Below are 25,541 nucleotides of genomic sequence, written 5' to 3' on the forward strand. Positions count from 1 at the left end.
GTTAATAAAAATCCGCGGTGGCTCGCGTGACAGTGCGTGATACCGTCGACGATATTTTTCAAGCGGGTGCGCGCCTCTTGGCCGGCGCGGGCCCGTGTAAAATTTCGGGCGTAAATCCGCGACAACGGAACGTAATTTCAGCCCCAGCAGCGCGCGCAAGCGAGCGAGCGAGTGCACGATCGATATCAAAACCCGCGAGGAATAGCTGAACGCGGATCGTAAAGCAGAGAACACGACGCCCGAGAACCGACGACAAGCATTCGCCGCGCGGCCCCTTGTTAATTTATTGCTACCGGCGTGACGAACGGACCCGGCTGTCGTAAGAAATCTGCGGATGACGGACGGCGACGCCGCTTTCCGGCAACTCGATCGAACGGGGCTTAAATCGAGTTTTGTTCGCGATTTAAAGGGACCACGGCGATATATTTCAGCGATCTGGCGGGGCAAGATTGAATATCGATAATGATACAGATATATTAGGTGTGCGAATAAATTCGATGCCTTTTTCAATCCTGGGAAACCGTAGGCGCCTAACTCGATCACCTCGAATAGTTTCTAAATTAAGCATTGTACAAAAAGATTATTTTCTACAGGTATTACATGGTATCAAGAGGGACATGATGCGGTGAACGTGACTAGCAAATCACGCACCTCGGCGCACGCAATTACAATAGATTACATAACGGTTTAAACTAATGCCAACCGCGAGTGAGATTTAGAGCCTCGGCTAGATCATTCCCTTTTTTCTTCCGCCCCACGCTAATTGTGAACCGAGTTAGATAGTCGGATTTAACAATAAACATACGCATCACTCGGAAATATATTCAATACGCTCGCTCGTGAATATTATTACTATTATCATCAGTATTATTGTACGGCTTCATTACTCACTCAAACAGATGAGCACTTCGCAATCACACACGCGCTGTAATATCCTACGAAATTGGTTTAGTAGCGTAATGGGAGGGTTTCGGTAAAATCGTTGTTATTAAATCTAGCTCTGTGCAACGCGGATAAATTAGCTGCGAAATATTTTAAATCCATCCGAAACATTTTTTTAAAAAATTCTACAATTGCCTGGGAAGTCAACGCACGGCAGAATTCACGAACTCTACTCGCACAGAGCACGGGGACCCTTTTTGCAATTTCCCCGACACGAATCGACCGGGCAAAAACCCCGCTCGCACATAATGTGCGATAATAATATTCGGCTCAATTACCGGCGAGATGAATTCGCCAGAATTCCACATTACGGTGTTACGGGGAATAATAATTATAATAACGGGGGGGATATTGTAACGCAATTACGCGTCTCGTCGAGCCAGAGAAACGTTTCCACTCCCGGCAGGTGGATAGTGGGGGGTAAGAAAGGGGGGAAAAGAAAGGTAAGCGGTTCTATGGGGGCGCGTTTTACGGTTTCGTGAAAAGCGCGAGGCCTCCGGTGAGGGTGTGCGGGGGTGTAGAAGGACGAGGGGTGGTTCGAAGGGAGACCTCGGGAGGCTCGAGTCGCACAAATTGAAGCCGAGATTAAGACGTCTGGGGAGATTAAGGTTTCCATGTTGATTAATTTAAATAGTTCTGCCGTGGCGGCAGACAAAGGCACGCTCCCACGGCCGTGGAGGGATGCATAGTAAACAACTCAGTTTTCAGAGGCGGCCCCGAAGAATTAAGCGGCGTAATGCGGAGTTAAATGAAGTGTGCTCTCCGGCGAAACTTTTACCGAGGTGACGCGGGATTACAAGACGACGAGGACCATGATGCGAGCCGGGCTCGATGAAATAATTGCGGCATCGCGAAATTTCTTATTAAACGCCGCTCCGGCTGCATCTTGAACCGCGTCTGGCGAGGAAAAATTTCGAAACTGTCAGCAAAGTACACTCCCGTCCATAAGTCACTTATTCAAATTTGGATGCAGACGATTTTTTGTTATTAGATGACCTACATTCTAATGTAGAGAACATGTAAATCAAATCTGACCAAGATATCTTACACTTTCGAAATTTTAATTATCCTGGTTATATTCTCTAATTATTCAAATTTTAGGGGGTAATTGTTTTCCAATTTGGCTCCTAGACCTGTCCATAATCATCCCGCAATTTGTCAATCTCCTGTTTCCAACATTTATTCAAATAGTATATGTAAATATTTAATTTTGCTTTCGTATTTTATTATATTCTTTAATTACCATTTTGTTGAAGATAAGTAAGTGTCCGGTGATTTATGGATGGGAGTGTATATCGATCACAATACAATTCTATTGTTTTAGCTACTAACAACAAACTTTGGTACAGGATTGTTGTATGCTGTTCATGTCTTTCAGGGATGATTTTTTAAAAGACGAATCCTTCATACATTTGACTTCAATCATTTTTATGAAGGTACACGACGCAGGAACAGGAATATGGATCAGCGTATACAGTTAAGTTTACTGATTAAAGTGCAGAGCTAGAAGAAAAGTGGTTTTAGTGGCGCACGGCCATAAATCTTCTCTACTCTTATCACCGTGCCTCATAATTTCACATCCTGTGTAAAACACGAAGGTGACGTTCTTCTTCGATACTTTGAAAGGGGTAGGTTGTGGCTCTTTGTTCTCCGACCGCTAACCGCGACCGCGCGCAGTGTTGTCTCTCGCGAAAAATTCAAGGTAAAACACTTTTTCACTCTGGAGTTTTTCGCAGAGGCTTATCAGGCACTCTGACATCAAACGTAATCATTACTGTATTTAAACAAAGTTTTTTGTACGTCAATATAAATCCAGTGTTTCAAAGCTGCTGAAACAAATGGAATCAACTGAGACGCCATCTAGTTTTGAACACACACATTTCCCGAAATAATAAAAGGTTAAATACAGTAAAAAATCCAATGCTCCAGGGAGCATCGTTTAAAATAAATCGTCCTTGACTCGACTGATTGTTATGAACGATATCGCGTCTGTTTCGCAGCGCGACCTTGAAAAAAATCAGTCCGTCGATGGTTCCTGAGGGACCCGGTTCAGTTTAGCGGAGCTTATACGCACACGATCGTCGAAGGGAAAGCAATAAAAGCAGAGATACACGGTATCGGAGCATATACTCGATACATGGACGAAACTTTTTCTCTCGGCGCGATACCCCTTTCCCGGGTGCAATAACGATGGCTGTGTTTTGTTTTCGGAAGACTCCCGGCGAGGCGCGCAGTCTCGAGAGAAACGATATCGAGGAGGTAAGGATGGATAAGGCGAAGCGATCAGAAGAGAGAGGGAGAAAGGAGAGAGTGAAAGAGGATCGCGTCGGTGAAAGAGGAGAAGAAAAGCCTTTACTCTCGGTCGAGTGCGGACGGTGTTCTTTTAGCTGAATTGCTTCAGTTAATAAGTGATAAATGCGAACGGTAGACGTCTTCTTTGTCCCTCGTCTTACAAAATAAAGACCGTATCGATCCATCCCGTCGCGATAACAGACAAGCTCCGTACTTGGAAATTACGCATCGAACCGCCTAGTGAAAACCTCTCCGCGAAACGCAGTTTACTACTATTTCGCTTACTGCCTCGTTAAACTCTGTCCTAGAATTTCCTACGCTAATTCCGCCGAGTTTTCTTCCCCGACTTTACGACCTATAAACTTTGAAATTAATGTCCTCCATAAAATAATCATCCGGCCCGAGTCGACCGATAAATGCGAAACGAAAATTCTGATTTTTCAGAGGAAGTTCGCTGGTTTTTCGGCTACGCGAGAGACGGGAAACTCGGGATGCACGGTGAAGAGCGCCTCCTGAGGAATGAAGAGATTATGGATCGTTTCATAACGTTGAGAACAAGAGAAAAATTTATTTCGCCGGTAAGGAGATTCCTCTTAATAACAGAAAAGTGGAGTTAACCTCTTGTCATGCAATATCGCGTTAGACTCGCGACGAACATTCTGAACAGAGTCTAATAAATATGTATGTTATGCATGTTGTTAATCTACACAGTTGTTTGAGAACATACATTACGATCTACAGAAAAGTTCTAATCTCTGAAACCGTAAAATAGATAGTAGAGCAAGAGGTTAATGGAGGCAGAAATTTACCATTAGAGTGTGTGAGTGCGTGTCTATAAAATATTAAATATTCTTCATTTTTCCCAAACATCTAAGAGTCATACTTCCATTGACTTTTCCAGCTATGCTACAGAGCTGGGGAAGATAGTATTTTAAATAGTAAATAGTAAATAATCCTATTTATTTTTTAAAGTATGTGTACAACGTTGAAAATGAAATATTTTATTTGGTGCAGTAACTTTTGAAAATGAAATAATTTATTTGAGGCAGTAATTTTTTTGAAAATAGCATTTTATTTGAAGAATATTGCAAATATTTGTATTTTGTCTTTATTTTCAATTTCAATTTTAAATATTATTGCTGAAAATAATGGTTCGAATTCAATGCATTTATGGGTGTAAATCGTTTCGTAACGATGAGATAGGCTGTATGTTTATGCGGTTTCTCCGAGTATTATAACAATGCAAAAAGTAAAATATTTTATTTCGTGTTTCTGATTGTTAAAATATTAATATTTTATTTTGGGATCAAATTGTTGAAACAGAAATATGTATTTTATTTCGAGGTCCAAATTGTTAAATTAGAAATATTTTATTTTCGAAATTGTATACCTTATTTAAAATACGATTTTGTTTAAGCAAAATAAAATTTAAAATATTAAATAGTATTTGAAATATTTGTTTCGCCAAATAATGCCCACCTCTGCTATGGAACGCCCTAACCAACCGAAAGACGGCGCCCATAAAGCATTGAGACCATCCAAAAATGACACTTATAAATACGTCCTTCGTTCGCGTCATCCAAGATATTTGACTTTCGGACACCAAGCATCAGTATATGTTAGCGCGGTCGATTGGAGCAGAAGCGTTTAAGGGAGGAATCAAGGGAGAAGAATTCTCCGGGCGAAGGGCCGCGCATGAACGGTCATTAACCGGTGTCCCCGACGAAGTGGGTCGTTAACAATCTAGCGTCCAGAGAAAGAAAACAGAAGCCAGGTTCCAGGGCAGGGTAGAATAGCGAGGAGGAAGGAAGGAAGGATGGCCGGGGACCGCTTTGGTCGTCGGCGAGGGCCACACGCATGTTCCTTCGGCTCCGTTGCCTCAGCAACAGAGTACCTTCCGTCTCGCTGACCCACCGTTTCCGGTGACACGGATGGCCTCTCCTTTCATCGAACTTCGGCCGAGACTGGAACACGGCTTTCAAGGGAGAAAAAATCCTGGAATCAGCCAGCCCGTAAGGGTCGCCGCGTCCATTGTTCGCCGGTCAACGAAATACTTTTTTCCGCTCAGCGAAAAAGTTCACCGATTGTCCCGCGCGGAACTATGAGCCGCGTGGGCGACGCTGAAAACCATTTCTATTTTACTAGGGCCCCGACAATGCCGCAGACGTAAATAATCCCTTGTAATTTTCGGGAGGAGAGAAAAGGATGGTCATTTCTCGAACAACCGCGAACAATTTTTTCGAGGATGCTGGACGTCCTAACTTCTTAAGCCGCGCGCGGACGTCGTTGAGTACCATTTTTATTTTACTAGTGCCCCGACAATACGGCACACGCGAACATCATTTTTGGGAACGGAGGATACCGGGAAACTGTCATTTTGCGAACAACCGTGAATGTGAAACATTTTTTGGAGAACGCTGGACCATCTTGCATACGTTTGTTTGTAACGTTCGTTATTTTAATTTGATTTTTGTATTCACTTTTCCGAGATCAACATTGTGAAGTAAATTGACATTTTCGGGTAAACGAATGTAACAAAACATCATCGCAGAAAATCCGTGCGAGAGTAATTCAAAATTTATAAGTGAACCAACGGGCGTAATATATGCAAAATTAATGTTTTTCTTAATCGTTGTAAATTCGGACGACTACATTATGAATTTCCTTCGGTGCTCGAACGTTTAAGCGGATTATTCGCTGGCAAGTCGGAAAATGAATATTTCGTCACGAATGTTGACGATTCGATTATGCGATTCGAGATAGTTTTTCGCGTAAAGCTGGCTTCGCAAGTTGTAGGAACCTGGTTTACTCACGGCCATTCGGCCTAGCCTTACGCCCACGCGCATTCACTTAATCGCGAGTATAACACCATTAAGTCATTCTTAAACATCACTTAAACGCGGCGCAATTCATTCGTGGCGGGCCATTATTCCCGGCAGACTCCCACGGAAATAATCCGCGGATACGAAGTTCATACAGTTCCCCTAAAAAATTCATAGTATTTCAAGGCAGATTGGAGTTAGGCTGGCTCGCCCAAGTCTCGCCGAACTTGGATTAAATTGCGCGCAAATGAATGTTTAATTAAATTACGAGCCGCGTTCTACGGTATGCTTCATTTTAATATCACCCAGCCGGAGATGTTTCTTCATTGAATTCAATAGTAATCGCGCCGTATAAAATCGTAGAATTTACCAAACTTCGAAACCTCGATTTCGTGGTAGCACGGGTTCAATGACCCGGTGCATCAGAAGACTTTCATTAATAATTATTTCTGGATAAACTGGAAGACATACTTATATGAAATTTTGGCTACTTATTTATATAGAATACATCTTATCTATGTTGGTGAACTATGAATGATACTAATCAGATTGGTGCCATTTTTCCAAAAGAGTTCCTTTTTGGTTTCGCCAAGAAAGTGTTAAATATGTCCTGCAGACAGGTCGAGGGAGGGGAACACTGTGTTACGTGAAAGATGTAATTTGCAATAGCGCATAAAAAACCGCGATAATTCGTGCCAAATGTCAAGCTAATATCCTGCCCGATATTTTATTCATTCATGGCCGATATTAACAGCAGGAGGATGCGGTATCGGGCCGCAGAAGTGCCATTATCCAACGCGAGGCTGTCGTTCGCTGTCTCTCTAATGATTACAAATCTTCGGCCAGCCACTTTTGGCAATTAGCGAGTCATTAGCAGCTCCGTGGCGCTCTTGATGCCCGGGCGACGATAAAATCGGCGCGTGAAGCACAGACCAACCATCCGAACATAATTTCGCCATTTTTGATCCATTTTTACTTCGGGAATCCTCCTTGGTCCGATTATTCAACCTATTGTACCTCGCCCAGTACATACACTGAATTAAAATCCATCCTAAAAATTGGTATTATTATATGATACTTTAAAAATTTCAGTGATGAAGAGCGGTGGATTCAACTTTTTCGACAAGCATTGAATGATTTCCATTAATAAATAAATTCCGGAAAATCCTCGAGTGTAAAGGGCTACCGATCGATCCCTCGAGAAAGGTGCAACCGAGTCCGAGGGAGTAGAGGGACTTTCATCTCGTTTGCGCGTCAGATTCCCGGCTAAAAGCGTCCCCGAAATCGGAACGAACTTATTACTCGGCCTGATAGAATGAAAGTAAGGACGCGGAATAAAGAGCAGGCTAATTCGATATTTCGCGCGCGTCGCCGACTGCGATCGAATCGGCTAAGGGTGGTACAGGAGCGGAAAGTAGGGGTGCCAGGGGGTTGGGGGGGGAGTTGCAAGACCCAGCGAAATACGAGAGAACGCCGGGACGACGTTCTAAATATTTTAAAAGTTCGGCTCATTTGAATTGAAACATCTTCGACTGCGGGGCTCTCTCTCTCCTCGGCCCCCTTCCGATCGCCGCAGTATTTTCTCTGCGGTTATTGCGCTTCCAGCCACGTCCGCGCCCTATTCAACCGATTGATTTAAATTTTCCAAAGTTTCCGCGCGCCATTTCCTCCCCCACCCCCGGCACCAATGGAAAGAACTGAATTTCGCACCACGGAAATTGTTATCCGGTCGCGGAACGGTCTGGCCGGATAAGCAATCGCCATTTTTAGTATTTATGTTTACGGAATTGTGCCTCTTCGTCTTCGAAATACCAGTCTCTAAAGTTCGACGATTCTAACCTATCTCGCGAAGTAGATTCGAGGGAGGGAACTCCTAAGTTTCGAAGTGGAACGTGGACGACGTAGATTGTGGATATATAGCGCCGTTGATTTTCGAAAACTCGGTGTGGGGGGGTGTTTGATGAAGTTTAATGGGGTCGTTGTCTTCGGTTAAGTTCGAGCAGACCTCTAATGGGGGCGAAGACATCGATGTCGGTTTTTATGAATTTTAGGAAGAATCAAAAATGCTAATTCACATCATACAATTAATCACGAAGGTCTGCTTTTCAGTAAATTTGACCTAAATAGGACGCAGGGGTTTACCGATAAAATCATGAATGAAATTGATTGAAAGTATACAAGGTGAACAATATAACTCGATCACATAAAATGTAGCTCTCATTAAAAATCGCACGAGGGTTCACAACACTGAAAGCAAACATCTTTGAAAATCTGTTTCGCGAGAAACGGGAACGGTGTGAAAGGTCGTTGGCAATCATTGGCGAAATCGCTTTGGAATCCGGCGCCGAAAGGGAAGACGGGAAACACGAGCCGGTCGTGTTAACACCGGAACGATGGGCCGTCAATCGGTTTGCGCACGGCGCGCGGCGCGGCGTGGCAGAGTCGAGCCGAGCTTGCGCTCGGTTTCCCGAGGCAGAGTCAACAGCCCGGTCGATTTTTCGCAGCTTAATTCAACCGCGGGAAATCCGGCAACTAGGTAAACCGATAAGTCTCGTGGATTTGTCAGCCGCCGCGCGAAAAATCCGCTTACGTGATCTGGCTTACGCGGAAATCTGTGTTATTGCCTGCTGGAATATGGATGTGTCGTGGCTGCGCTTCGGCTTCGAGGCTTCGGCTTCGAGGCTTCGGAGGCTTCAGCGCCAAGAATTTCGCGTGCACACGCTCGTAATAACTCACCTGGTCACGGTTGGCGTGGTTGCCACCCCTGGAGACCGGGCTGGGTAGCTCCGTGGACTTCCTGACATCAAGTACTCTGTAACAGAGAGAGAAATGCTTTCGTAACGCTTTGCACCGTAAACTTGCTCTTCTGGGGAAAATTATGCAAGCTAGCTTTTCTTAAGAGAAATTAACTATTGGGATCGTCGCGAATCTCTGGAATTTTCAGCGAACTGCATTTTCTTTTTAGCCCCATCGAGATTCATCCATTTTCTACTGTTAGATATATAAATTAGAGAATTCACAGTCTAATGATTATTATATTGAATACTTATTGTAATTGCCACCAAAATATTAGTTTTTGATACGAAAATATTTTAACAATATTTTAAAGCTGGCTGTATTTACTGAAAATGAAAACCAAACTGTTCTAGGAATTTTTAGACGAGATTTCCAATAATCTATTCGATTGATATTCGAGCTTTAAAATTGTATGGAAAGTGTATAACATTTTGAAAATTGTGTGGAAAATTATACAATTTTTCCAGCTTGGTATAATTCAGTATTGCCCAGGAATGTTCAATTGGTTGTGAAAGGCAAACTGCACATATTTTTTTATTGAGGCGTAACCAGGTCGGTAACGAGGTAAAAGGGAATCAGTTATTTGCTAGTAACCGAACGCCCAGGGACGTTTCGCGCCATTATAGATTAGCAACGAGGATCCCTCCGTAAAAGTAACGACATCGTAACTAGCGTCTTGTTAGCGGGACAAGCAGCAGAAGGTAGGTGTACTACGAGATCTTCCTGTAGCGGGAACTTGACCCGCGCCACCCGCCAAGATAATTGAATTTATTAGATACAAGTTGGCTGACTTCTGCCGCACGGTGTCCGCGAATGATCGTTACGTGGCTCCTTTTCCCCGCGATTTACGCGTCTAATCTCGCACCAATTTTAAACCCGTTGCCTCAGACAACGAGTCGAGTTTCCCCGCAGCACATTTATTAATTAACTTCGTAAACAATACGCGAAACCGAAGACCTTAAGTAGAAGAATCGTACGCAGAAAATATTTCTGATATTACCTATCCAAAATACTTTTTTAATTTTGTAATTTTTCTTGGAGTTTTAGTAGATTTATGGGTTTGATGTCGACCTTCTACAAAATCTTTTTACTCGGCTTCGAGGTAAATCTGGTGATGTTTTAGTGGCACAACCTTATACATAATTGAAAATTGATCAGATCAAACTGCAGTTTGATGCAGTTTACCCAGGGAAGAATGTAGGTGCAGCCCTGTAAAATCAGCATCGATGCGCGTATTAGCGTACTGACAACCGGGGATGCCGGTTAATTTTTAAGTTTTCCTTCCCTGCTCGATGTCAGTCCGCGTCGTTGCAATCCAATTCTGGCATCCGGAGAGCACATAGTCCCGGTCCGCCGCGTCGGCCCGAAACGTAATGCATATTCTAGCTGATGGAACGTCGCGGACTACCTTCCCTTTATCTGTATAGTTAATGAGCTCATAAGTAATGTAGCTGCTACTGACGATCTACCATCGATCGGGCCCGAGTTACCCGCTAGCACTTTTTGCTAATACGGAAAGAGTTACTCTTATTTCTTTCCCTATTTCCCGAAATACACGGTTGATAAGACTCGAAGGTTCAACATTCTGTTTGTTAGGAGTTGGTAGCCCTGTATAATAATAAAACCGCGACTTTCTTAATAAAAATAGTTTCTCAAAAACGCATTGATAGGAATGGACTTACTAATGGGGTCAAGTACCCTAGTTTGACCTTGAAGTTCGACAACATCCCCCAAAAACAACGCACCCCAGCAGAAAGAGAAGAAAAACGCCAATCCATCTCGCTGCCTCATAATACCCAAAGCAATCATGCTCCATCGCTCTCAATTTCTCTGGAGCCAGGTCAGTGCCACAGAGGGCATCACCGACAACGCATGCGCGAAAGAATGATCCAAGAGATCGCCTGGAGGAGCCCGAAACCTGGATCCAAGGAGCAAACGAGATTCGAGTGTCGAAGTTCGAAGTTGCTCGAGGAAATGCGCGTTATCAATTAAGGCGAGTGGTCAAAAAAACGAGAGAGAGAGAGAGAGAGAGAGAGAAGGAAGAAAGAAAGGGGTTGGTCCTTGGATGGGGGTGGTAGGTGAAGCACGAAGTTGCGTTTCGAGCGGAAAAAATTACTGAAGCTGAACGGCGAGTCATTAGCGAGCGGGAGAAAGGAGGTTAACGTTTCTTCTTACGCTGCCGGGCGAAGTTTCGTCTTCATCGGGCCGGCGGAGTTGCTACGGACTGCCTTCCTTCCGTCCCTTTATCTGCCCCGGCAATTCGTCACTGTCTTCGCGTTTCAGGATTTTTACGAAACTACCCGGGGATCCAGCGGGCACGCCTCGGTACACAACGGCATGACGAATCGTCGTCGCGATATTGTTCTTTCGGAATCTCCCGGATTTACGGAGCGAGAGAGGGGGAGAGACACCATGCGTTATGGGGGTTGGTTTCGGTGATTTGGGAAGCTCGGGTCGCCATGGGACGCGGGATTCAACCGAAAACTGCTACCCCCAATTCCCGATCAGCTGAATAAAAATGGGAAGACCACTTTGACATCAAATTGTGCTGTGTTTTCATGATTTTTTAAAAGAATAATTAACTAGTGAAAAATTCTGGTTTTCGACAATGGTATCAACAGAACTCGTAACATTATTTTCCATTTTTTTCTGATTATTATCTGAAAGGTGAATATTTAGGAAATTCCACATTTTTAATGCAATTTAGTAATGCGATGTTGTAATGTTCAACAATAAATGAACGAAAATACGTTAGACCGTAAAGGGTTGAACAAAGGGTTGAACAATGCGTAAACAATCACGCGAGCCAGTGCAGTTCCCGTGCATACAATTCCAGCAACATTCATCGCAGTGCAGAGTCTCCGTGAGACCGAGAACAGAGCAGAGCAGAACAGAGCAGCACGGAGTCCTTTCAGCGTTCCGAATCCGCGCGTATCCTTTGCCAGCAATCAGACCCGACAGCAAAACGGTTCACTATCCTTCACTATCCTTTCCATCGGTTTCCATCCAGCGGGACGAGACGGGGGGAGCCGGTCAAAAGACTCAAGACGCGTCGTGTCGCAATCAGAGTGTCGCGCCAGCGCCGGTGTCCATTACGCCTGCGACTTGCGGCCGTGTCAAACAAGCCGCACGCGGAAACGCGGAAGTAGGGGTTCGCATAAGCGGTGCCTTACGATCCTTCGAGCCGGGGTCCGCACCCTGGATCGGAATTGCAGCGTGATTGGCGCACCGGCGCGGCGCACGGAGATCAAAGGCTTTGATCGCGGCACGCGTTGTTGCGCGCCCGAGAGACACCGTGACAGATCGTGGCGTGGCCATCGGTGAGACAAAGGACAGAGAGAGACGCATCGAGAGAGCGATGGGGAGGGAGAGTAGAGCTGCGCTCTTCCCTTTGTAACAGGGGCAGAAATTGTCGCAGCGGCGGACGCCCGTTTAATATATAAACAATCGATTCCAGAGAAGAATGACTAAAAATCTTGATTTTCCTGTCTCCGAGAAGATTGAGTTGTTCGAAAGATTAACAAAAATATCGTTGCTCCACTTATTTCAGAAAATATGATTTCCACCCGCATCTTTGAAGGCTGTTTCCACGCTCTTGATACGGATTATAAAGGAACGTTAAATATTTTTCAACAGACTATATCATCACGAAGATTCGTCGAATCTTATGCTTCGAAATGTTAATTTTTGTCTGTTCGATAAAATACTGTGCATCGAGCCAAAGCTCGCGAATCCTGCCAAAGTGCTTTCACGGGGGTTTCTGCCCTGTTTCGGTAGCCATGGCGATAACACGGAGAATGTGGCCACCGTCGATCAACGGGGTCCTTTCGATATCTCATATTTTCCGGCAACCACCCCTCACTGTACCAATGTCCGTTCATCGAGCGTATTCATACGGCTCGCGGGATGGGGCAGTCGGTGTTTCTCCGTGGAATGCTATTGCCCACTGAAAAATGGCTTGTGGAGGGTCGACGATGGTTCTAAGACGCGTTCGACCGCTCCCAAAATGCCTCGGAGTTTTCGGGGGTCCGTGTTATTAGAAAGAAGTCGGTCGTCCTCAAGGCTGGATCGAATTCTGATCGCGCCTCCGTATAAATTTGAATATGATCGTTTAGTGGGAGCTATTGGTATTTACACCCCCGCTCCTCGTTCTTAGGGTACTTCCGGAGGGGGTGTGTTTGATATGAGAGCTTCGAAAGGGATTTGCGAAGACAGGCAGCTGACGATGAGGAAGACGAGAGGTGGACTGAATGTTGATATGAACTTGAGCTCGAATGCTGTAACTTTTCGCTTGTGTGTTAAATACTTTCGCAGCAGACTTGGGCACTATCGAAATCAATCATTTGAAAAACAATAGATGTTCCGATACATGTTTTGACGCAACAAAGTAAATTATGAGTAAATTCGGGTGGTATACATAGTTAAGGGAGTCACTGCGTGGGCAATAGTTTACAAATCGCCTATTTGGCATGCAACAATCTGATCGTTGAACAGTGATCCGGTGGAGGGGCATAGTTTCTCGGTTAATCACATCCCGAGTTTTAATGGAGACCGAAGATCACCGTTGATGCCTCTAATCTTTCGAACAATTCGGTATAGTGGTTGAACCGGGGAGGGTGCATCAGCGAGGATGCATCGGCCGGATCCGAACAGAGCAGAGCAGCGGGGGAGACAGCAATGGCCACGATCGACGGAACGTAACAGCGGTGTCATTAACCGGGCCGGTGCATCGACCCAGTTGTTTCCGCGCCATTAGCGAATAATGACACTTTTTTCATGCCCAGGTAGACCACGCCGGGGAACGATCGATGCCGATCGTTCCGACCACTTTGCCGACGCCATTGCTCGTTCCCCTGGAATCAGCTGGACCGCACCTATTCAAACGACATCCTTTCGAACAGAGAGGCAAACAGCTCCGTCGCCGTCGATTCGCAATTCCATCTTCTTTCTCCCCGCTTAAACATGACCGAGCGAGATGATTGATCTTCCTTTTCCCTCCTCCTCCTCCTCCTACGCCGATACATTTGCTTTCGGCGAAGCTTCAGGGAGAGAGAAAAAAATATCAAACAGCCGCCGTCGATCGATGCATCTCTTATTCCGCGGCGGACAGTTTGATCGATTCGAGCGCACTCGAACCTATGCATGACCTTTTATACGGCGCACGAGTGCCGTTCGTAAGTTTCGAGTCCGGCCTCGAGGGGCCTTTCATAGAAATAAAATTATTAACCGTGTTGCTCGACGCTCGCTTTGGCCCGATTTTCACGGGTTCTCATCGAGCACAATCTATGATCCTTTCAATTCACCAGTGATTCGAGGAGAACAGCATTCTTCTGAGATTCATAGTATGGGTGGAGGAATTCATGGTGATTATTGTACTGAGGATTGTACAGCATTCTAACTACACCATTGCCATCCCCAAAATGGCAACACCCATCGACTCATCGACACACCCAGCACCCAGTATCCCCAGCATGCTTTGTTTAATCGCGCCGCGGGACTCTCTTAACAAGAATGAACGAGGGCCGTCAGCGTAGGAAATGCAGTCGGCGGCGTGAAACGCGTCGGATGGGAATGGTGTATCTGTTGGAACGAGGAGAAAGGAACGTTCGCAAAGGGAGAGCGAGAAGAAGAGAGAGAGAGAAAGCGGATGGGAGAGTGATAACTGGAACGATAGCGTAAGAGCGATAGCGAGTAGTTGGAGTGACAGTCGAAAGGGCGAGTAAGAAGCGGGATAGGGGCTGGCGGGGTGGCAGGACGTTAGAAAATGGAATTTCGGTAGCGAGGGATGCGAGCAAAGAACTGTGGCGGCTGTAGGATGAGGCTGGAAGGAGGAAGGAGGAAGGAGGACGTAGAAGGTCGGCAGGTGGCGGCGAGGGGAAAAGGAAAGGAAAAAGAGGAGTGCTCTAGTAGATGGCTAGGTCCGTGGATGGAGTGGATACAGTTGAGTCTGAGGGTTTCTTGGTTGTTGGGTGTTTGGCTGTCCGCCAGAGAATCTCTGGAGCGCGACGGTTACCTTTTTCTCCTCGGGGAGATCTCTTCGGTTCTGCACAGGGACACATACACACAGCCTCCACAGACAGGATATATCGCGTATTACTTTCCCGGTGTGCGTGTATAGCGTTGTTTCACCACGCTAACCCGGCCCTGTCGTTGCACTCGCCACTTTCGAAAAATCTTTCTCTCCCCTCCACCAAACCAACCGAGAACTTTCTCCCTTCTACACCAGTCTCATCCAGCACTACTCCACTGCCGCAGTCATCCGTCAAGGTCGCGGCTAAACGCGATTTATATCGGACACGTTATACGTATAAGTTCGACCGGTCGGATCTCACAGTGTGCGCCGGTTAGGCTTCAACGTTCACGCGCGGATACGGCAATTGCGAAGAATAGACCCGGTCTATTCCGAAGCTTCCCCGGTTTATGACCCGCGAATTGTTCCCCCAGGACGGTTCTTCTAATGCCGCTTCATGATCGCACCGGCTATCATCGTTTTACGGACGGTTCTGAACCGAGTGAATGTAATCGGACAGTTTACGGCGAATCATTGCGCTCTGCTTCCGCGATCGAGGCTGCTTTTTCTTCGGATTCGTAGGTCTGATGAGCTCACGGCGGATCCGAGTATTTTTCAGGATTTTTCTGTGCGCTGGACGCTGATTTTCTTCTCTTCGGTACAAATGTAAAATGTGGAGAATATTTAAGCCATTTAAAAATTTTGTTGTACTACTTCCGCTCCGTTAACATTATAACGACAACAACAAAATCCCAGCCTGAATACCACAAACAAAATCAGCGCCTCCCGTTTAAGAAAATAACGCTTCAATCCCAACGGTAGGGCTCGATCCGAATGAAGCCATGCCGAGCGATAGATATTCATGAGCAGCTATTATACGCGATTCCGTCCCAGCCATCCAGAGATGCAGCCTCATGCACCAACGCGAATGAAACTATTAATTCACATACACACCTCTCGCGCGAACCCGCGCGTACACGTACAGAGGTACACCTAGGCAGGATCGGGCCACGAAAACAAGAACTCATCGGCCGATCCAACGATCGTCGATTAACCACGGCCGGCATACGGTGGTCGGCCAATATCCGTGGTACTTGGGACGGGCGGGGGGTAGGGGGTGTTAACGATCATAACACATCATGCAAACCTATAAGAGGTAAAGCGCTGATCAGAATGCTGGGGCACGCACCCCTTTGGATTACCTTCGCCGTCCGTCGTCCCACAGGCTGCTTGTTCTACTGGTAACATTTCGTTGCACCGACAGCTTGCCACCGCCCCCCCTGGCATTTGCACCCCCTCGCCACCTTGCGCCAACCCTGCTCTCTTCAACCCTCTACCATATCGGGCCAGCACCGTTCCTATGGTTCGCAGGGCCATCAGCCCGGCCATCAGACCACCCTTCCAACCCCCGTAACTCCCAGTTCAAATCCCACAATCGAGTGGCGGACTATCGGGAATCGCCCTAGATCGCCATTATCGTTAATCAAGCTAGTGTTTACGGAGTCTTAAGCGACGCGCTGTTTGCCCCGCGAACGCGCTGCCCTGCCCTGCTCCGCTCTGCTCTGCTATGCTCTGCCTGCCTGCATCCCTCTGAACCACCGAGGACACGCATATGCTACGGAGTTTACGAGCGACCAGCATCGAAATGAAGAAGAACGACGAGGTTACGAGCCCGTTTTCCCAGCGTGATATCGCCGAAGGAACCCGGCCACCGCTATTACGCTTTTATTCCACGAGAGCCACGCTCGACAACCCGCTCTTCAAGATCGTTTGATGGATAGCGATATCGAGAGACCGGCCTGAATGAAACGGTGACCTTCCTCAGGTGATGCCCGCGGAACGAGGGTCGTTCCCTGGCTTTCTTCGGCGATCATCTTGGTTATTGGATGGTGCTAGTGTGATTTCGACGCTGGCTTTTTGTTTGAGATGTAACCACGTGATCGAGGGCTTTTAGCACTGCGGCTTAGGGGATGTGATGGACGAGCTGAAGATGAATGTCTGCTGTTGGCGACGCGCATTGTTTTAAATTTTCATCTGGCCTTTTTCAAGCTACCCGTGTTCCTTTTTGCAATTTCTTCTTAAGAGTGTAAAAAATTTGTCAGTTGAAGAAATTATTTATTTTATATCCTATTTTTCTCCCTCGTATTGAATTAAATATATCACGTCTGTGCCAAGAACGAGCGTCCCGAAATTGGTAATTATTTTCGTTGTGTTTGAGTGAATGGTACGCGCACGGTATTAAATGGCGGGGCCGGTGGATTGAGATATACGTTTGACAGCGAGCACGGAGCTCGCGCAATTTATTTGACAGCATTAACCGCCATATCCTGTTTCATTGGTTCCTCGGGACGCAGGGCTGCGCTTGTTGCTAATCCACAGAGCCGGCATTGTGTCGATTCCTTTCCGCTTCTGATCTCGCGTACCAAGAGAAACTGACAACCACTAATCTCTACGCGTTCACAGAGGAGTTGAGGCTTCCGTAAAGCCCATTCACAATAAGATCAACCGTGTATCCGCATCTCGATTCAGCCACCATGCAGACACATGCACACACACACACAACTCTCAGACCCGTGTCGCGACGGTTTGTTTCGTGAAACTCTCTGCGACGACGACGACGTCTCCACGTTTCTTCCTCTCGCGAATAGATAGTCAACGGGGAACCAAAACTGGTAATTTACTCGAGATTCGTCACGGAGAGTCGGGCTCGCGATTCGATTACAAATCGCGGACCATTATTTCATCAGGTTTCCGCTTGACCTACTTCGCCGCGCTCCCTTGTTAATATCTCTCAACAAATTCATTTTCATCCCGTGCTACGCGTTACTTATCTCCAGTGTTCTCTCTGCCCTTCTCCTGCTCCTGTTTCTTAGGCGTTACCTTCTCGTAATTAGACTCCGGGCCAATTTTCAGATTTCTTGACTGGGTTTACGAAATTGGTGTCGAGCGCAATTCTATTTAGAATGATTTTACGATTCAGAGGAAATTGAAAACTGTGTTAAGTTTCCGTGGAATATTATGTTTTAACAATTACACATTTATTTTCTCAATATTTATTTTTATTTCAACAATCATTGCAGAGTAGCCTACCCTTAAATTCTCGAAGGAATAGATGGCATACTTTACCAGAAACAGAATTTCAAGCGACCACAATTTCCAGCGCTCCTTAAACCTACGGGCCTCCGAATTCGCCTGGAAATGCAGTTTGGAAGCGTTCGGCCCGAATATTCTTTCGGCAGATTTACTTCCGGTCCGAGAGTGCTCATTTTCCTCAAACTTCTTATCCAACTGGGATCAAAATATGTACCGGGGCGCAGGCTGTACCTTGTTACAGTCATGTAACCGCACAGCCACGTGTACGGTCTCGCGTCTAGTGTCCGCTATTAGGAACAAAACCGGAAATAGAAGTGGTTGAACTTTAACTAGCTCCGCGGCGGAATGGTCCCGTACTCTTCATCAACCGAAACTGCGGGAATTAGCTTCTGGCCCCCGTCCAGATTACTTCTGTACGCTCCTGGCTTGTCCTCGTGAGCCGCGTGTCCCATTTATCTCGTTTGGCTTCTCCCCCGAATTTCTTCCCGGTAATATGTTAATTATGAAAACGATAAGCGAATGATAATCAGCCGCGGTTATATTTCGAACCCTCCGCCAATTCCGTTGGTTATCGTCGTTGAAACGGCTCGGAAACAGGCCCGTCTTTCGGATTCTCTACGCGATAGCGTCCAGGAAGACGACGCTGATTAAATTGTTGCCACGTTTCCTGGGGAGAAAAATAATCGATCTCGCGCGCACCCTACGCTTCTGCGATGTCTCCAGGCTATTTAGATCCCCAGCCAATCGCGATTACGCTTTCCACGGAGTTTAATATTCGAACTTTTTGCAAACGAGCAAGGTCTAATGTTTCTCCTTTTTTAATATCCCACTGATTTTCCAGATTCGGTGGAAGTCCGTTCAGTTATTGCGATTAAATTCCGGAGTGAACGATTCTTATTGTATCAACCCTCAGCACTTGACTGCCGACTGTACGACGTCATTAAAATTTGCTAAAGTATTATTTGAAACAATTAATAGGAACTCCATAGTTTATTTTTCTTATAATAATTTTATACAGACACAGATAATATGGCGAAATTTTCAAATCCTAACATTTTTACGATTCAAGGACTTATGAAGTTCAACAATTGATGCAACTTTTTATAGTTGCCGAAAGATTAGTTTGAGAGATATTTTAATGTAAATATTGTTAAGAAAAGAATTCCGAAAAGACTTGAAAGATTTCCTAAAATAGAGACAGTTCTTTTACTTCAGCGTTTACGTTGTGCTGAGTGTAATTGAAATTATCCAAAGGAGCGATTTATCCGTCGGCAGAGCGACAATAAATTCCATTTTTTTTTCGAGGCAGCAACATGTGTCTTTGTTCCTCCGGGCGGAGTAATTTCGCCGGCGTGATTAATCGTAGAAGCGATACACGAATTAACAGATTACGCGCTTCTAAACGGGCCGGTTTATTCAATTAAACGGACAGATATATCCGAGGAAGAGTTAATTGAAACGTTCCGTCTCGCATCATATATCACGGGGTACGGCCATTCCGAAAGAGAATGAACTTTCCCTTCTGTGTCAACAAACGTCTCCTCGCTTCTCTCGCTCCCCTCTCTCTATCCGGTGCCCGTTGCCAATATCCTCGGGATCCTATCGGTTTGGCGACTAATGAATGTTTATTAGTACAGGATCTGCTGACGTATCGTTCGGGACTCGAGACGGATCGATACCGGTCTAGACGTTTGTACCTCGAAATAATTGATTCTAACCTGATCCGAGGATCCTCCAGCCTGGAATTTAATCGCAATAGTTGCGCGAACTTCCGGCGAACCCACAGCAAATCTGTGCGGAAGTCAAAACGCAGAAACAATCAACCCAATAGTCGCTCATCTGCAAAATGATCTCCGTTCAAGAAAATCTCTATTGATACTTCAAAAATATTTCTTCCGGCACAAATATAATAAAAATGTCTGAAAACGTGGATATTGACGTTTCTATAAAGTAACGTAGAAAAAATAGAACTATCTCAATTTAAATACAGAGTGAGAAGAGATTTTCCGAAATTTCAAGGTCATTTTCGATTTCTGTAATGTTACAGCTGATGAAGAAACAAATTCAACTATATCTTGTATGTGGACCTTCGAATGACCTTCGGAAGAATTGCTCTTCAATTATTTCAGCGTTCATATTTTCAGAGATATCGCCAGTGCATTTTCGTGAAACTGACAGGAAACCCCGACAGTTTCACTTTCGCTGCACCGGGAGACAACTTCGCAGCGTTGCACCGAGCTGATTATCAATCGGTGGTTAGTTGACCACGACCGGGGGTGAAAGTAAAAACTGCGTGGAGCCGGATCGCATAATAAGATTCGCTCGCAACAAAAGCGGGCCGCGTAAAACAAGTTACGTGACGCAAATGCTCGATTGCCGGCCGTTGCATCTCCCGGCGTTGTCGGTGTAGCCTCCGCTTGCAATTTATCCGCGGCCTGGCTGGAATTTGGCTCGGCGGGTGTAATGCACACCGTGAAACCGAATTTAACACGCGGCGTATCAATTCTTTCGCGCCGGGGCCAATTCCGTTGTAATCCCCGCAAGCGCGCGCGCGATCGCGCTCACACACACAAACACGGAAACGTTTCCGAACGTGTAAAACACACACACACACAGCCCGGGGGATAATATTGAAATTATTCCGGGGGCCGATGAAACGTATTATATTAAAATGATATCGGGCCGCGTTTCGCGACCTGTTAAACAGGATAATCGTTTGTCCTCGGCAACTAATTCAACCTCGAATCCCCTACCCCTCCTCTCATCTCCACCCTCGACTGCAGTTGCACTCCCATCTAGTTTCGGCTGCATTAACCGATCCGATCATTTGTATCGGGCGGCAGCGTTGTTTAAACGACTCCTCGTCCGACTCATTACATTAATGATATTTTATTCGAGCCGCGGTGTATCGAGGCTCGTTTGTCCCCATTAAATTTAGAATTAGTCCCTCGCTTTGTGCCGTACGACCCGCGAACAGTAATTGCCGAACGAATACTCGCCAGCCAGCGGGAAATTAGTGGATAGTTTTTGTTTCGCGGTTACACGACACCCGTATTATTCTTATTCGTTATTTGGCTCTTGGTGCCGATTAATCACCCCTTTAATAACATATTCTGATCTTGCATTTTCACAAAAGAGATTCCTCTTTTCTTAACATTGTCGCTAAACATTTCCTATTTAACATGTTTAATGCAAAAAGTTGAAATAACCGACTTGTACATTTTTTCTTCACTATTCTGGCAGTTTTTCACTCCAAAATCTATCACATTGGATTCTACAGAGTTTTACACAATTTATTATATTCGTCGAGATAACTTTAACGATCATTTTAGTTTAACATTTCACTTTAACATGCTTTAACGATCTTGAAATAGAAAAATTAATTTTTAAAGAATTTAGTCTTCCATTTTCACGTCATAGTATCAACCTTTCCGAAATTTTTAAATTGTAAAAGAAACGGCAGAGGGGAAGAACACGCGTTTAATGCAGCACCGCGGCTGAAGAAGATAATTACTAGGTGACCCAGTTTAAACACGCGGTACAAAATAAAGCCTACTTTTTGTAATTTCTTGTACTGCGGTAAATAGCGAATTTGCAAAACAATCGCAGCCCGGCAACACCGCGGAGATAATTACGTTACGTTGTTCGTGGCATTATTTTCTCAAGAGAGATTTTCTCGGTGGATAGCGATTTGCTAGCGCGTAGCATGCAAACTTCCATTTCGGTTTCAAAGGAGAGCTCCCGCGCGTTCTGTTGCCTACTTCGGGGACCTTTCCCTTCGATTAGCAATAAACTGGGTTTCTGGATCAGACACTTCCACAACCATGAAGCCCGTGTTCCCGTCGCGTTCGACCCCGGAGGACGCTCTCGGGGCAATTAAAAAGAGTTACCTATCAAAGGAGCACTCAAGAGATCGACTGCCTCTTGAATACTCGTCCCACATGCGGGAACATACGGTTTAATGCGAAACGCGCTGCTGAGATTACCCTGATTCCGAGACGAGTGTGTCGCGGAGAACTATGAATCCACCAATTACGCGGAGAAACTTTCTGTTGCCGTTTCGAGACGACCCTCTTCAGAAATGATTTCTTGTTGTGGGAAATGTAGCCTGGGATATTTCAAACTGTCATCTCATAACGAATATCATTCTGTGCTACGTCTTGTGATTTAATTCGATTAAGGGTGATTTTTTAGATTTTATTTTAAGCCAACTGTCAGAGAAGAGAAATTTGTCTTGTGGCACTTGTCAGAATTACAACGAGACTTCAGGAACGAATAAGATCGTTAAGAAATGAGGACAGTCGGTTGGAGTAAATCTAAGAGTATTTTTGGTATAGTTAAAAAAATTTTCAATAATTAGTGTTAACGAATATGATTTATAAATTAGATCCAACACAGGACAAAACTCGACTAATGTCCGTATGTGTTAAAAATGTTTTTGGGGTGAGTTTGAACACTTTCACGAGTTACTAATTCACAATCTTTTACGAGTCTACCAGTTTGCTAGTCGATTATCATTTTATCGCTGGTAGCCGATACGTTTATTTGCTTCCCCCGGCCACGCATCAAAGACAGTGTTTTAATAACCGATCCTTAGGCTGTCGGTTGTTTGACGAGCAAACAACGCAGAATAAATGAGAGAGAACGTCGCGCCGGTCCCCCTGGCAAGCCTTTCGTTCTCGGAGATAAAAATACAACGGTCTTTTTCGTCGGGCAATATTGTTTCCATGGGAAAAGTGGTTTATATTTACCCCCTTCTCCATCTCCTCTCTGGCTGGGTGGAGACGACTTTTATAGGAGAAACGGATTCCCATCAAGCGCATAATATAGCCGCGTATCGGCTCCGGCGGAAAAACCGGGCGCGCAATCGACGCGCGAACAATACCGCCCCGGCGCGGCGCGGCGCGACGCGGCTAGAGCGATATAATCGTTAAATATTTCGTTTCGCCGCTGTATAAATCGTATCAGTCGAAAGTTTTGTTTTTTAAGGGGGTCGGGATAGCCGGGATTTTTTTCGAATCCGAACGGTTAATCCCGTGGATCGATCCCCCGGCGATTCGGAACGTAATTCAATACCGACTGCACCGACGAAACGATTTTCATTCATCCGCGCCCGAATTCCATCGGCTACCGAGAAACGCGACTCCAAAGTCAATGCTTTCACAGCCATTCTACTCGGCGGGGTCCACTGCCAACTGCAATTCGCATAAATATTACGTATGTAGAGAATCCTCCATTAAGAAGCGTTATTTTAAATTTTTATAATTTACAATCTGTTTTATAATCATACAATTTCATGTCAATTTTAATCTACAATAATAAAATACAACGCGAAATTTAAAATGACTTCAATTAATTAATTCCAGTAAAAATGCATTAAAATATGATTCGTTCGCACTCTCATTACAGAAAAATTGTTTCTGTATTTCGCCAATTAAAAACGACACTGTCCGCTTGCGACGCGAAAATGCGAGTTTATTAAATAAATGCGTCCCATAATATAAATGCAGTATAAGGCACGTCAATGTGCGGGTCTGCAGTGAAGAGGGTAAACAGGAGATAAATATTCTGCAGGGGAGTGTCAGAATTGGAAAGTTCGAAGATCAGCGATCGCACGCGTGCGCAGCGCAATTAGGAAGAATGATGATCGCTTATGGAGACACTTGTTAGCGTCGAGGTGCGGCCCCTGGGGGTGGGAAGGAGTCGTCGAAACGAGGGACGACAGAGCACAATTGACGACCGCGGCGATAGCAATGCCCATTTTATCCCCAAGAGGATATAAATAAAACTCAAATTGAGCGAGGGGTGCGCCTCCCGAGCGTCTACAATGTATTCACGCAGCTAGCACTTCCGCCCCGTAATTTCATTCTAGATAAAAGTCCCGTCCCGCAACCCTTCCGAAGCGAATATTTACATTTTATTCCGGCTGCCATTTTTCTTATCGCTGGAACGCTGTTCCGAACGCGGTTATGCTCGTCGATGCCGCACCTTCAACCCCCAACACGCTCATTCATTGTAACCATACTACCCTTAAGTGAACCTTTTTTACAATGTTCAATAACAAAGAACTGCTTTATACAGTAACACTAACAAACTTTTCTCTAGCGTTCAGTGACTTCTGAATTCATCAACTGGAGCAAGAAATCAGTATGGAACACGAAACATAGTGACCATAGTCGCCAGAAGCGGTCGAGAGAACAGAAACGTGACGTCGTCGACGTTTCGTAAACTCCGCCGAGCGAAAAGGGAATACTTATACCTGCGTGGATACGTTATGTGACAAACCAGCAGCAAACTAACGCTCGGTTCTCAATAGTAGAGCAAGTGGGGCACGATGAATCCTACAAAGTTTCTATCGATCCTGCGAGACAACGACCGCCCAGTCATCCCCGTGCTTCCTGCTCTAAAATTTACATGGATCCTACGAGAATCCAAGGCTCTCGTGTCGCTCCACGGTTACCGGAAGTTTTTACAAGACGCACGCGCATTCAAAGCGGCAGCCCCTCGTCTGATTACCCTCGAGATTCCACTTGGAATCACTGCTCGCCGTAATCAAGGATAATAGTTTTTAAATATTAACGAGAGACCGTCTGCCTTCCTCTCTGGCTGCTCCGGTCACTCCGAAAAATCGAACTCGCGCTCCCGCTTGCAATTTTTCTGGTTTCAACCCTTACACCTCCGTAATATTATTATAATTTTCCATTAGTCGAGAAGTAGTCTTCAGTGGAATATTGATCAATAATTTTATTATTTTTGTTTTACTTATAGAACAACTATAGCAGCTGATTTTATGGGAGGGATGAAAATATGTATGATTTGAGGGAAGCTCTCTGGTGTTAAACTGCGATAACTTTGGACAACATCGATATTTTTGCACGTAACAAATTTGTTCTCCTCTCTAAAGATCGACTGCTTCAGCTAAAAAGTTCGGAAGCAAAATGTGTATTTTTAGGATGAAAAAGGCTTCATTAATTATTTTGATTCTGTGAGATTTTCAAGGGTTCATATTCAGCAGGGGTCGTGCTAAAAATCATATTTTATACCTAATGTTTTGAATCTATTCGACGGGCGACTTCCAAGTCCAAGAACTGTGTCACACTTCGCGTCCAAAATATTTAACGAGCCACCGCTTTGCGCTTCGCCGGCGATATTAGCGCACAGAAGAATCATCTTATTAGACGGTCACTCATTCAATCATCGACCACGTCCTCCGGTCGGCGGTCCGGCACACTTTGATCGACCTCAATACGCCGCAGCTAATTGAATTCGAGGGAATCGATTATGCGGAGCTTGAGCGACGTAATATTTAACAGCGTGATTACCGGAGCGGCCGGAGGGAGGCGGCGGCTTTTCTTCTCGCATCGATTTTATTTGTTCGTTCTCTTCGAACAGAACCCGCGCCGCCAGCCGAAGAAAAGCGCCCTCGATGCTTCTGTTCGTTCCGCGTTGCGATACCACAAACATTGGAACTTATTTCCCTTATTGGATGCTTCTCTGCTCTCCTTGTGTTGCGCGGCAACGGCACAGTTCCGTCGCGGATTATTGTTCGCGGACGCAATTATCCTTCAAAGTCCTCCTTCACTATG

At 45.4% G+C, this 25,541-nt stretch overlaps 1 protein-coding gene across 19 annotated transcripts in view; it reads right to left on the reverse strand.

Moving 5' to 3' along the window:
- The window catches only part of Ten-a (Teneurin-a transmembrane protein), a 782,863-nt gene that overhangs the window by 258,898 nt on the left and 498,424 nt on the right, over positions 1–25,541 (reverse strand). For 15 of the 19 annotated variants that reach the window (XM_076447158.1, XM_076447169.1, XM_076447168.1 and 12 more), the window contains one exon: positions 8,793–8,868. In XM_076447158.1, the coding sequence (XP_076303273.1) occupies positions 8,793–8,868 (76 nt within the window). Of the gene's footprint in view, positions 1–8,792; positions 8,869–14,865; positions 15,767–16,064; positions 18,918–25,541 lie in introns of those variants that run through there. The other 4 variants (XM_076447170.1, XM_076447171.1, XM_076447174.1 and 1 more) reach the window with 4 other exon arrangements.

The sequence above is a fragment of the Lasioglossum baleicum genome, chromosome 2, assembly GCF_051020765.1.
Source record: "Lasioglossum baleicum chromosome 2, iyLasBale1, whole genome shotgun sequence".
NCBI classification, from domain to species: domain Eukaryota; kingdom Metazoa; phylum Arthropoda; class Insecta; order Hymenoptera; family Halictidae; genus Lasioglossum; species Lasioglossum baleicum.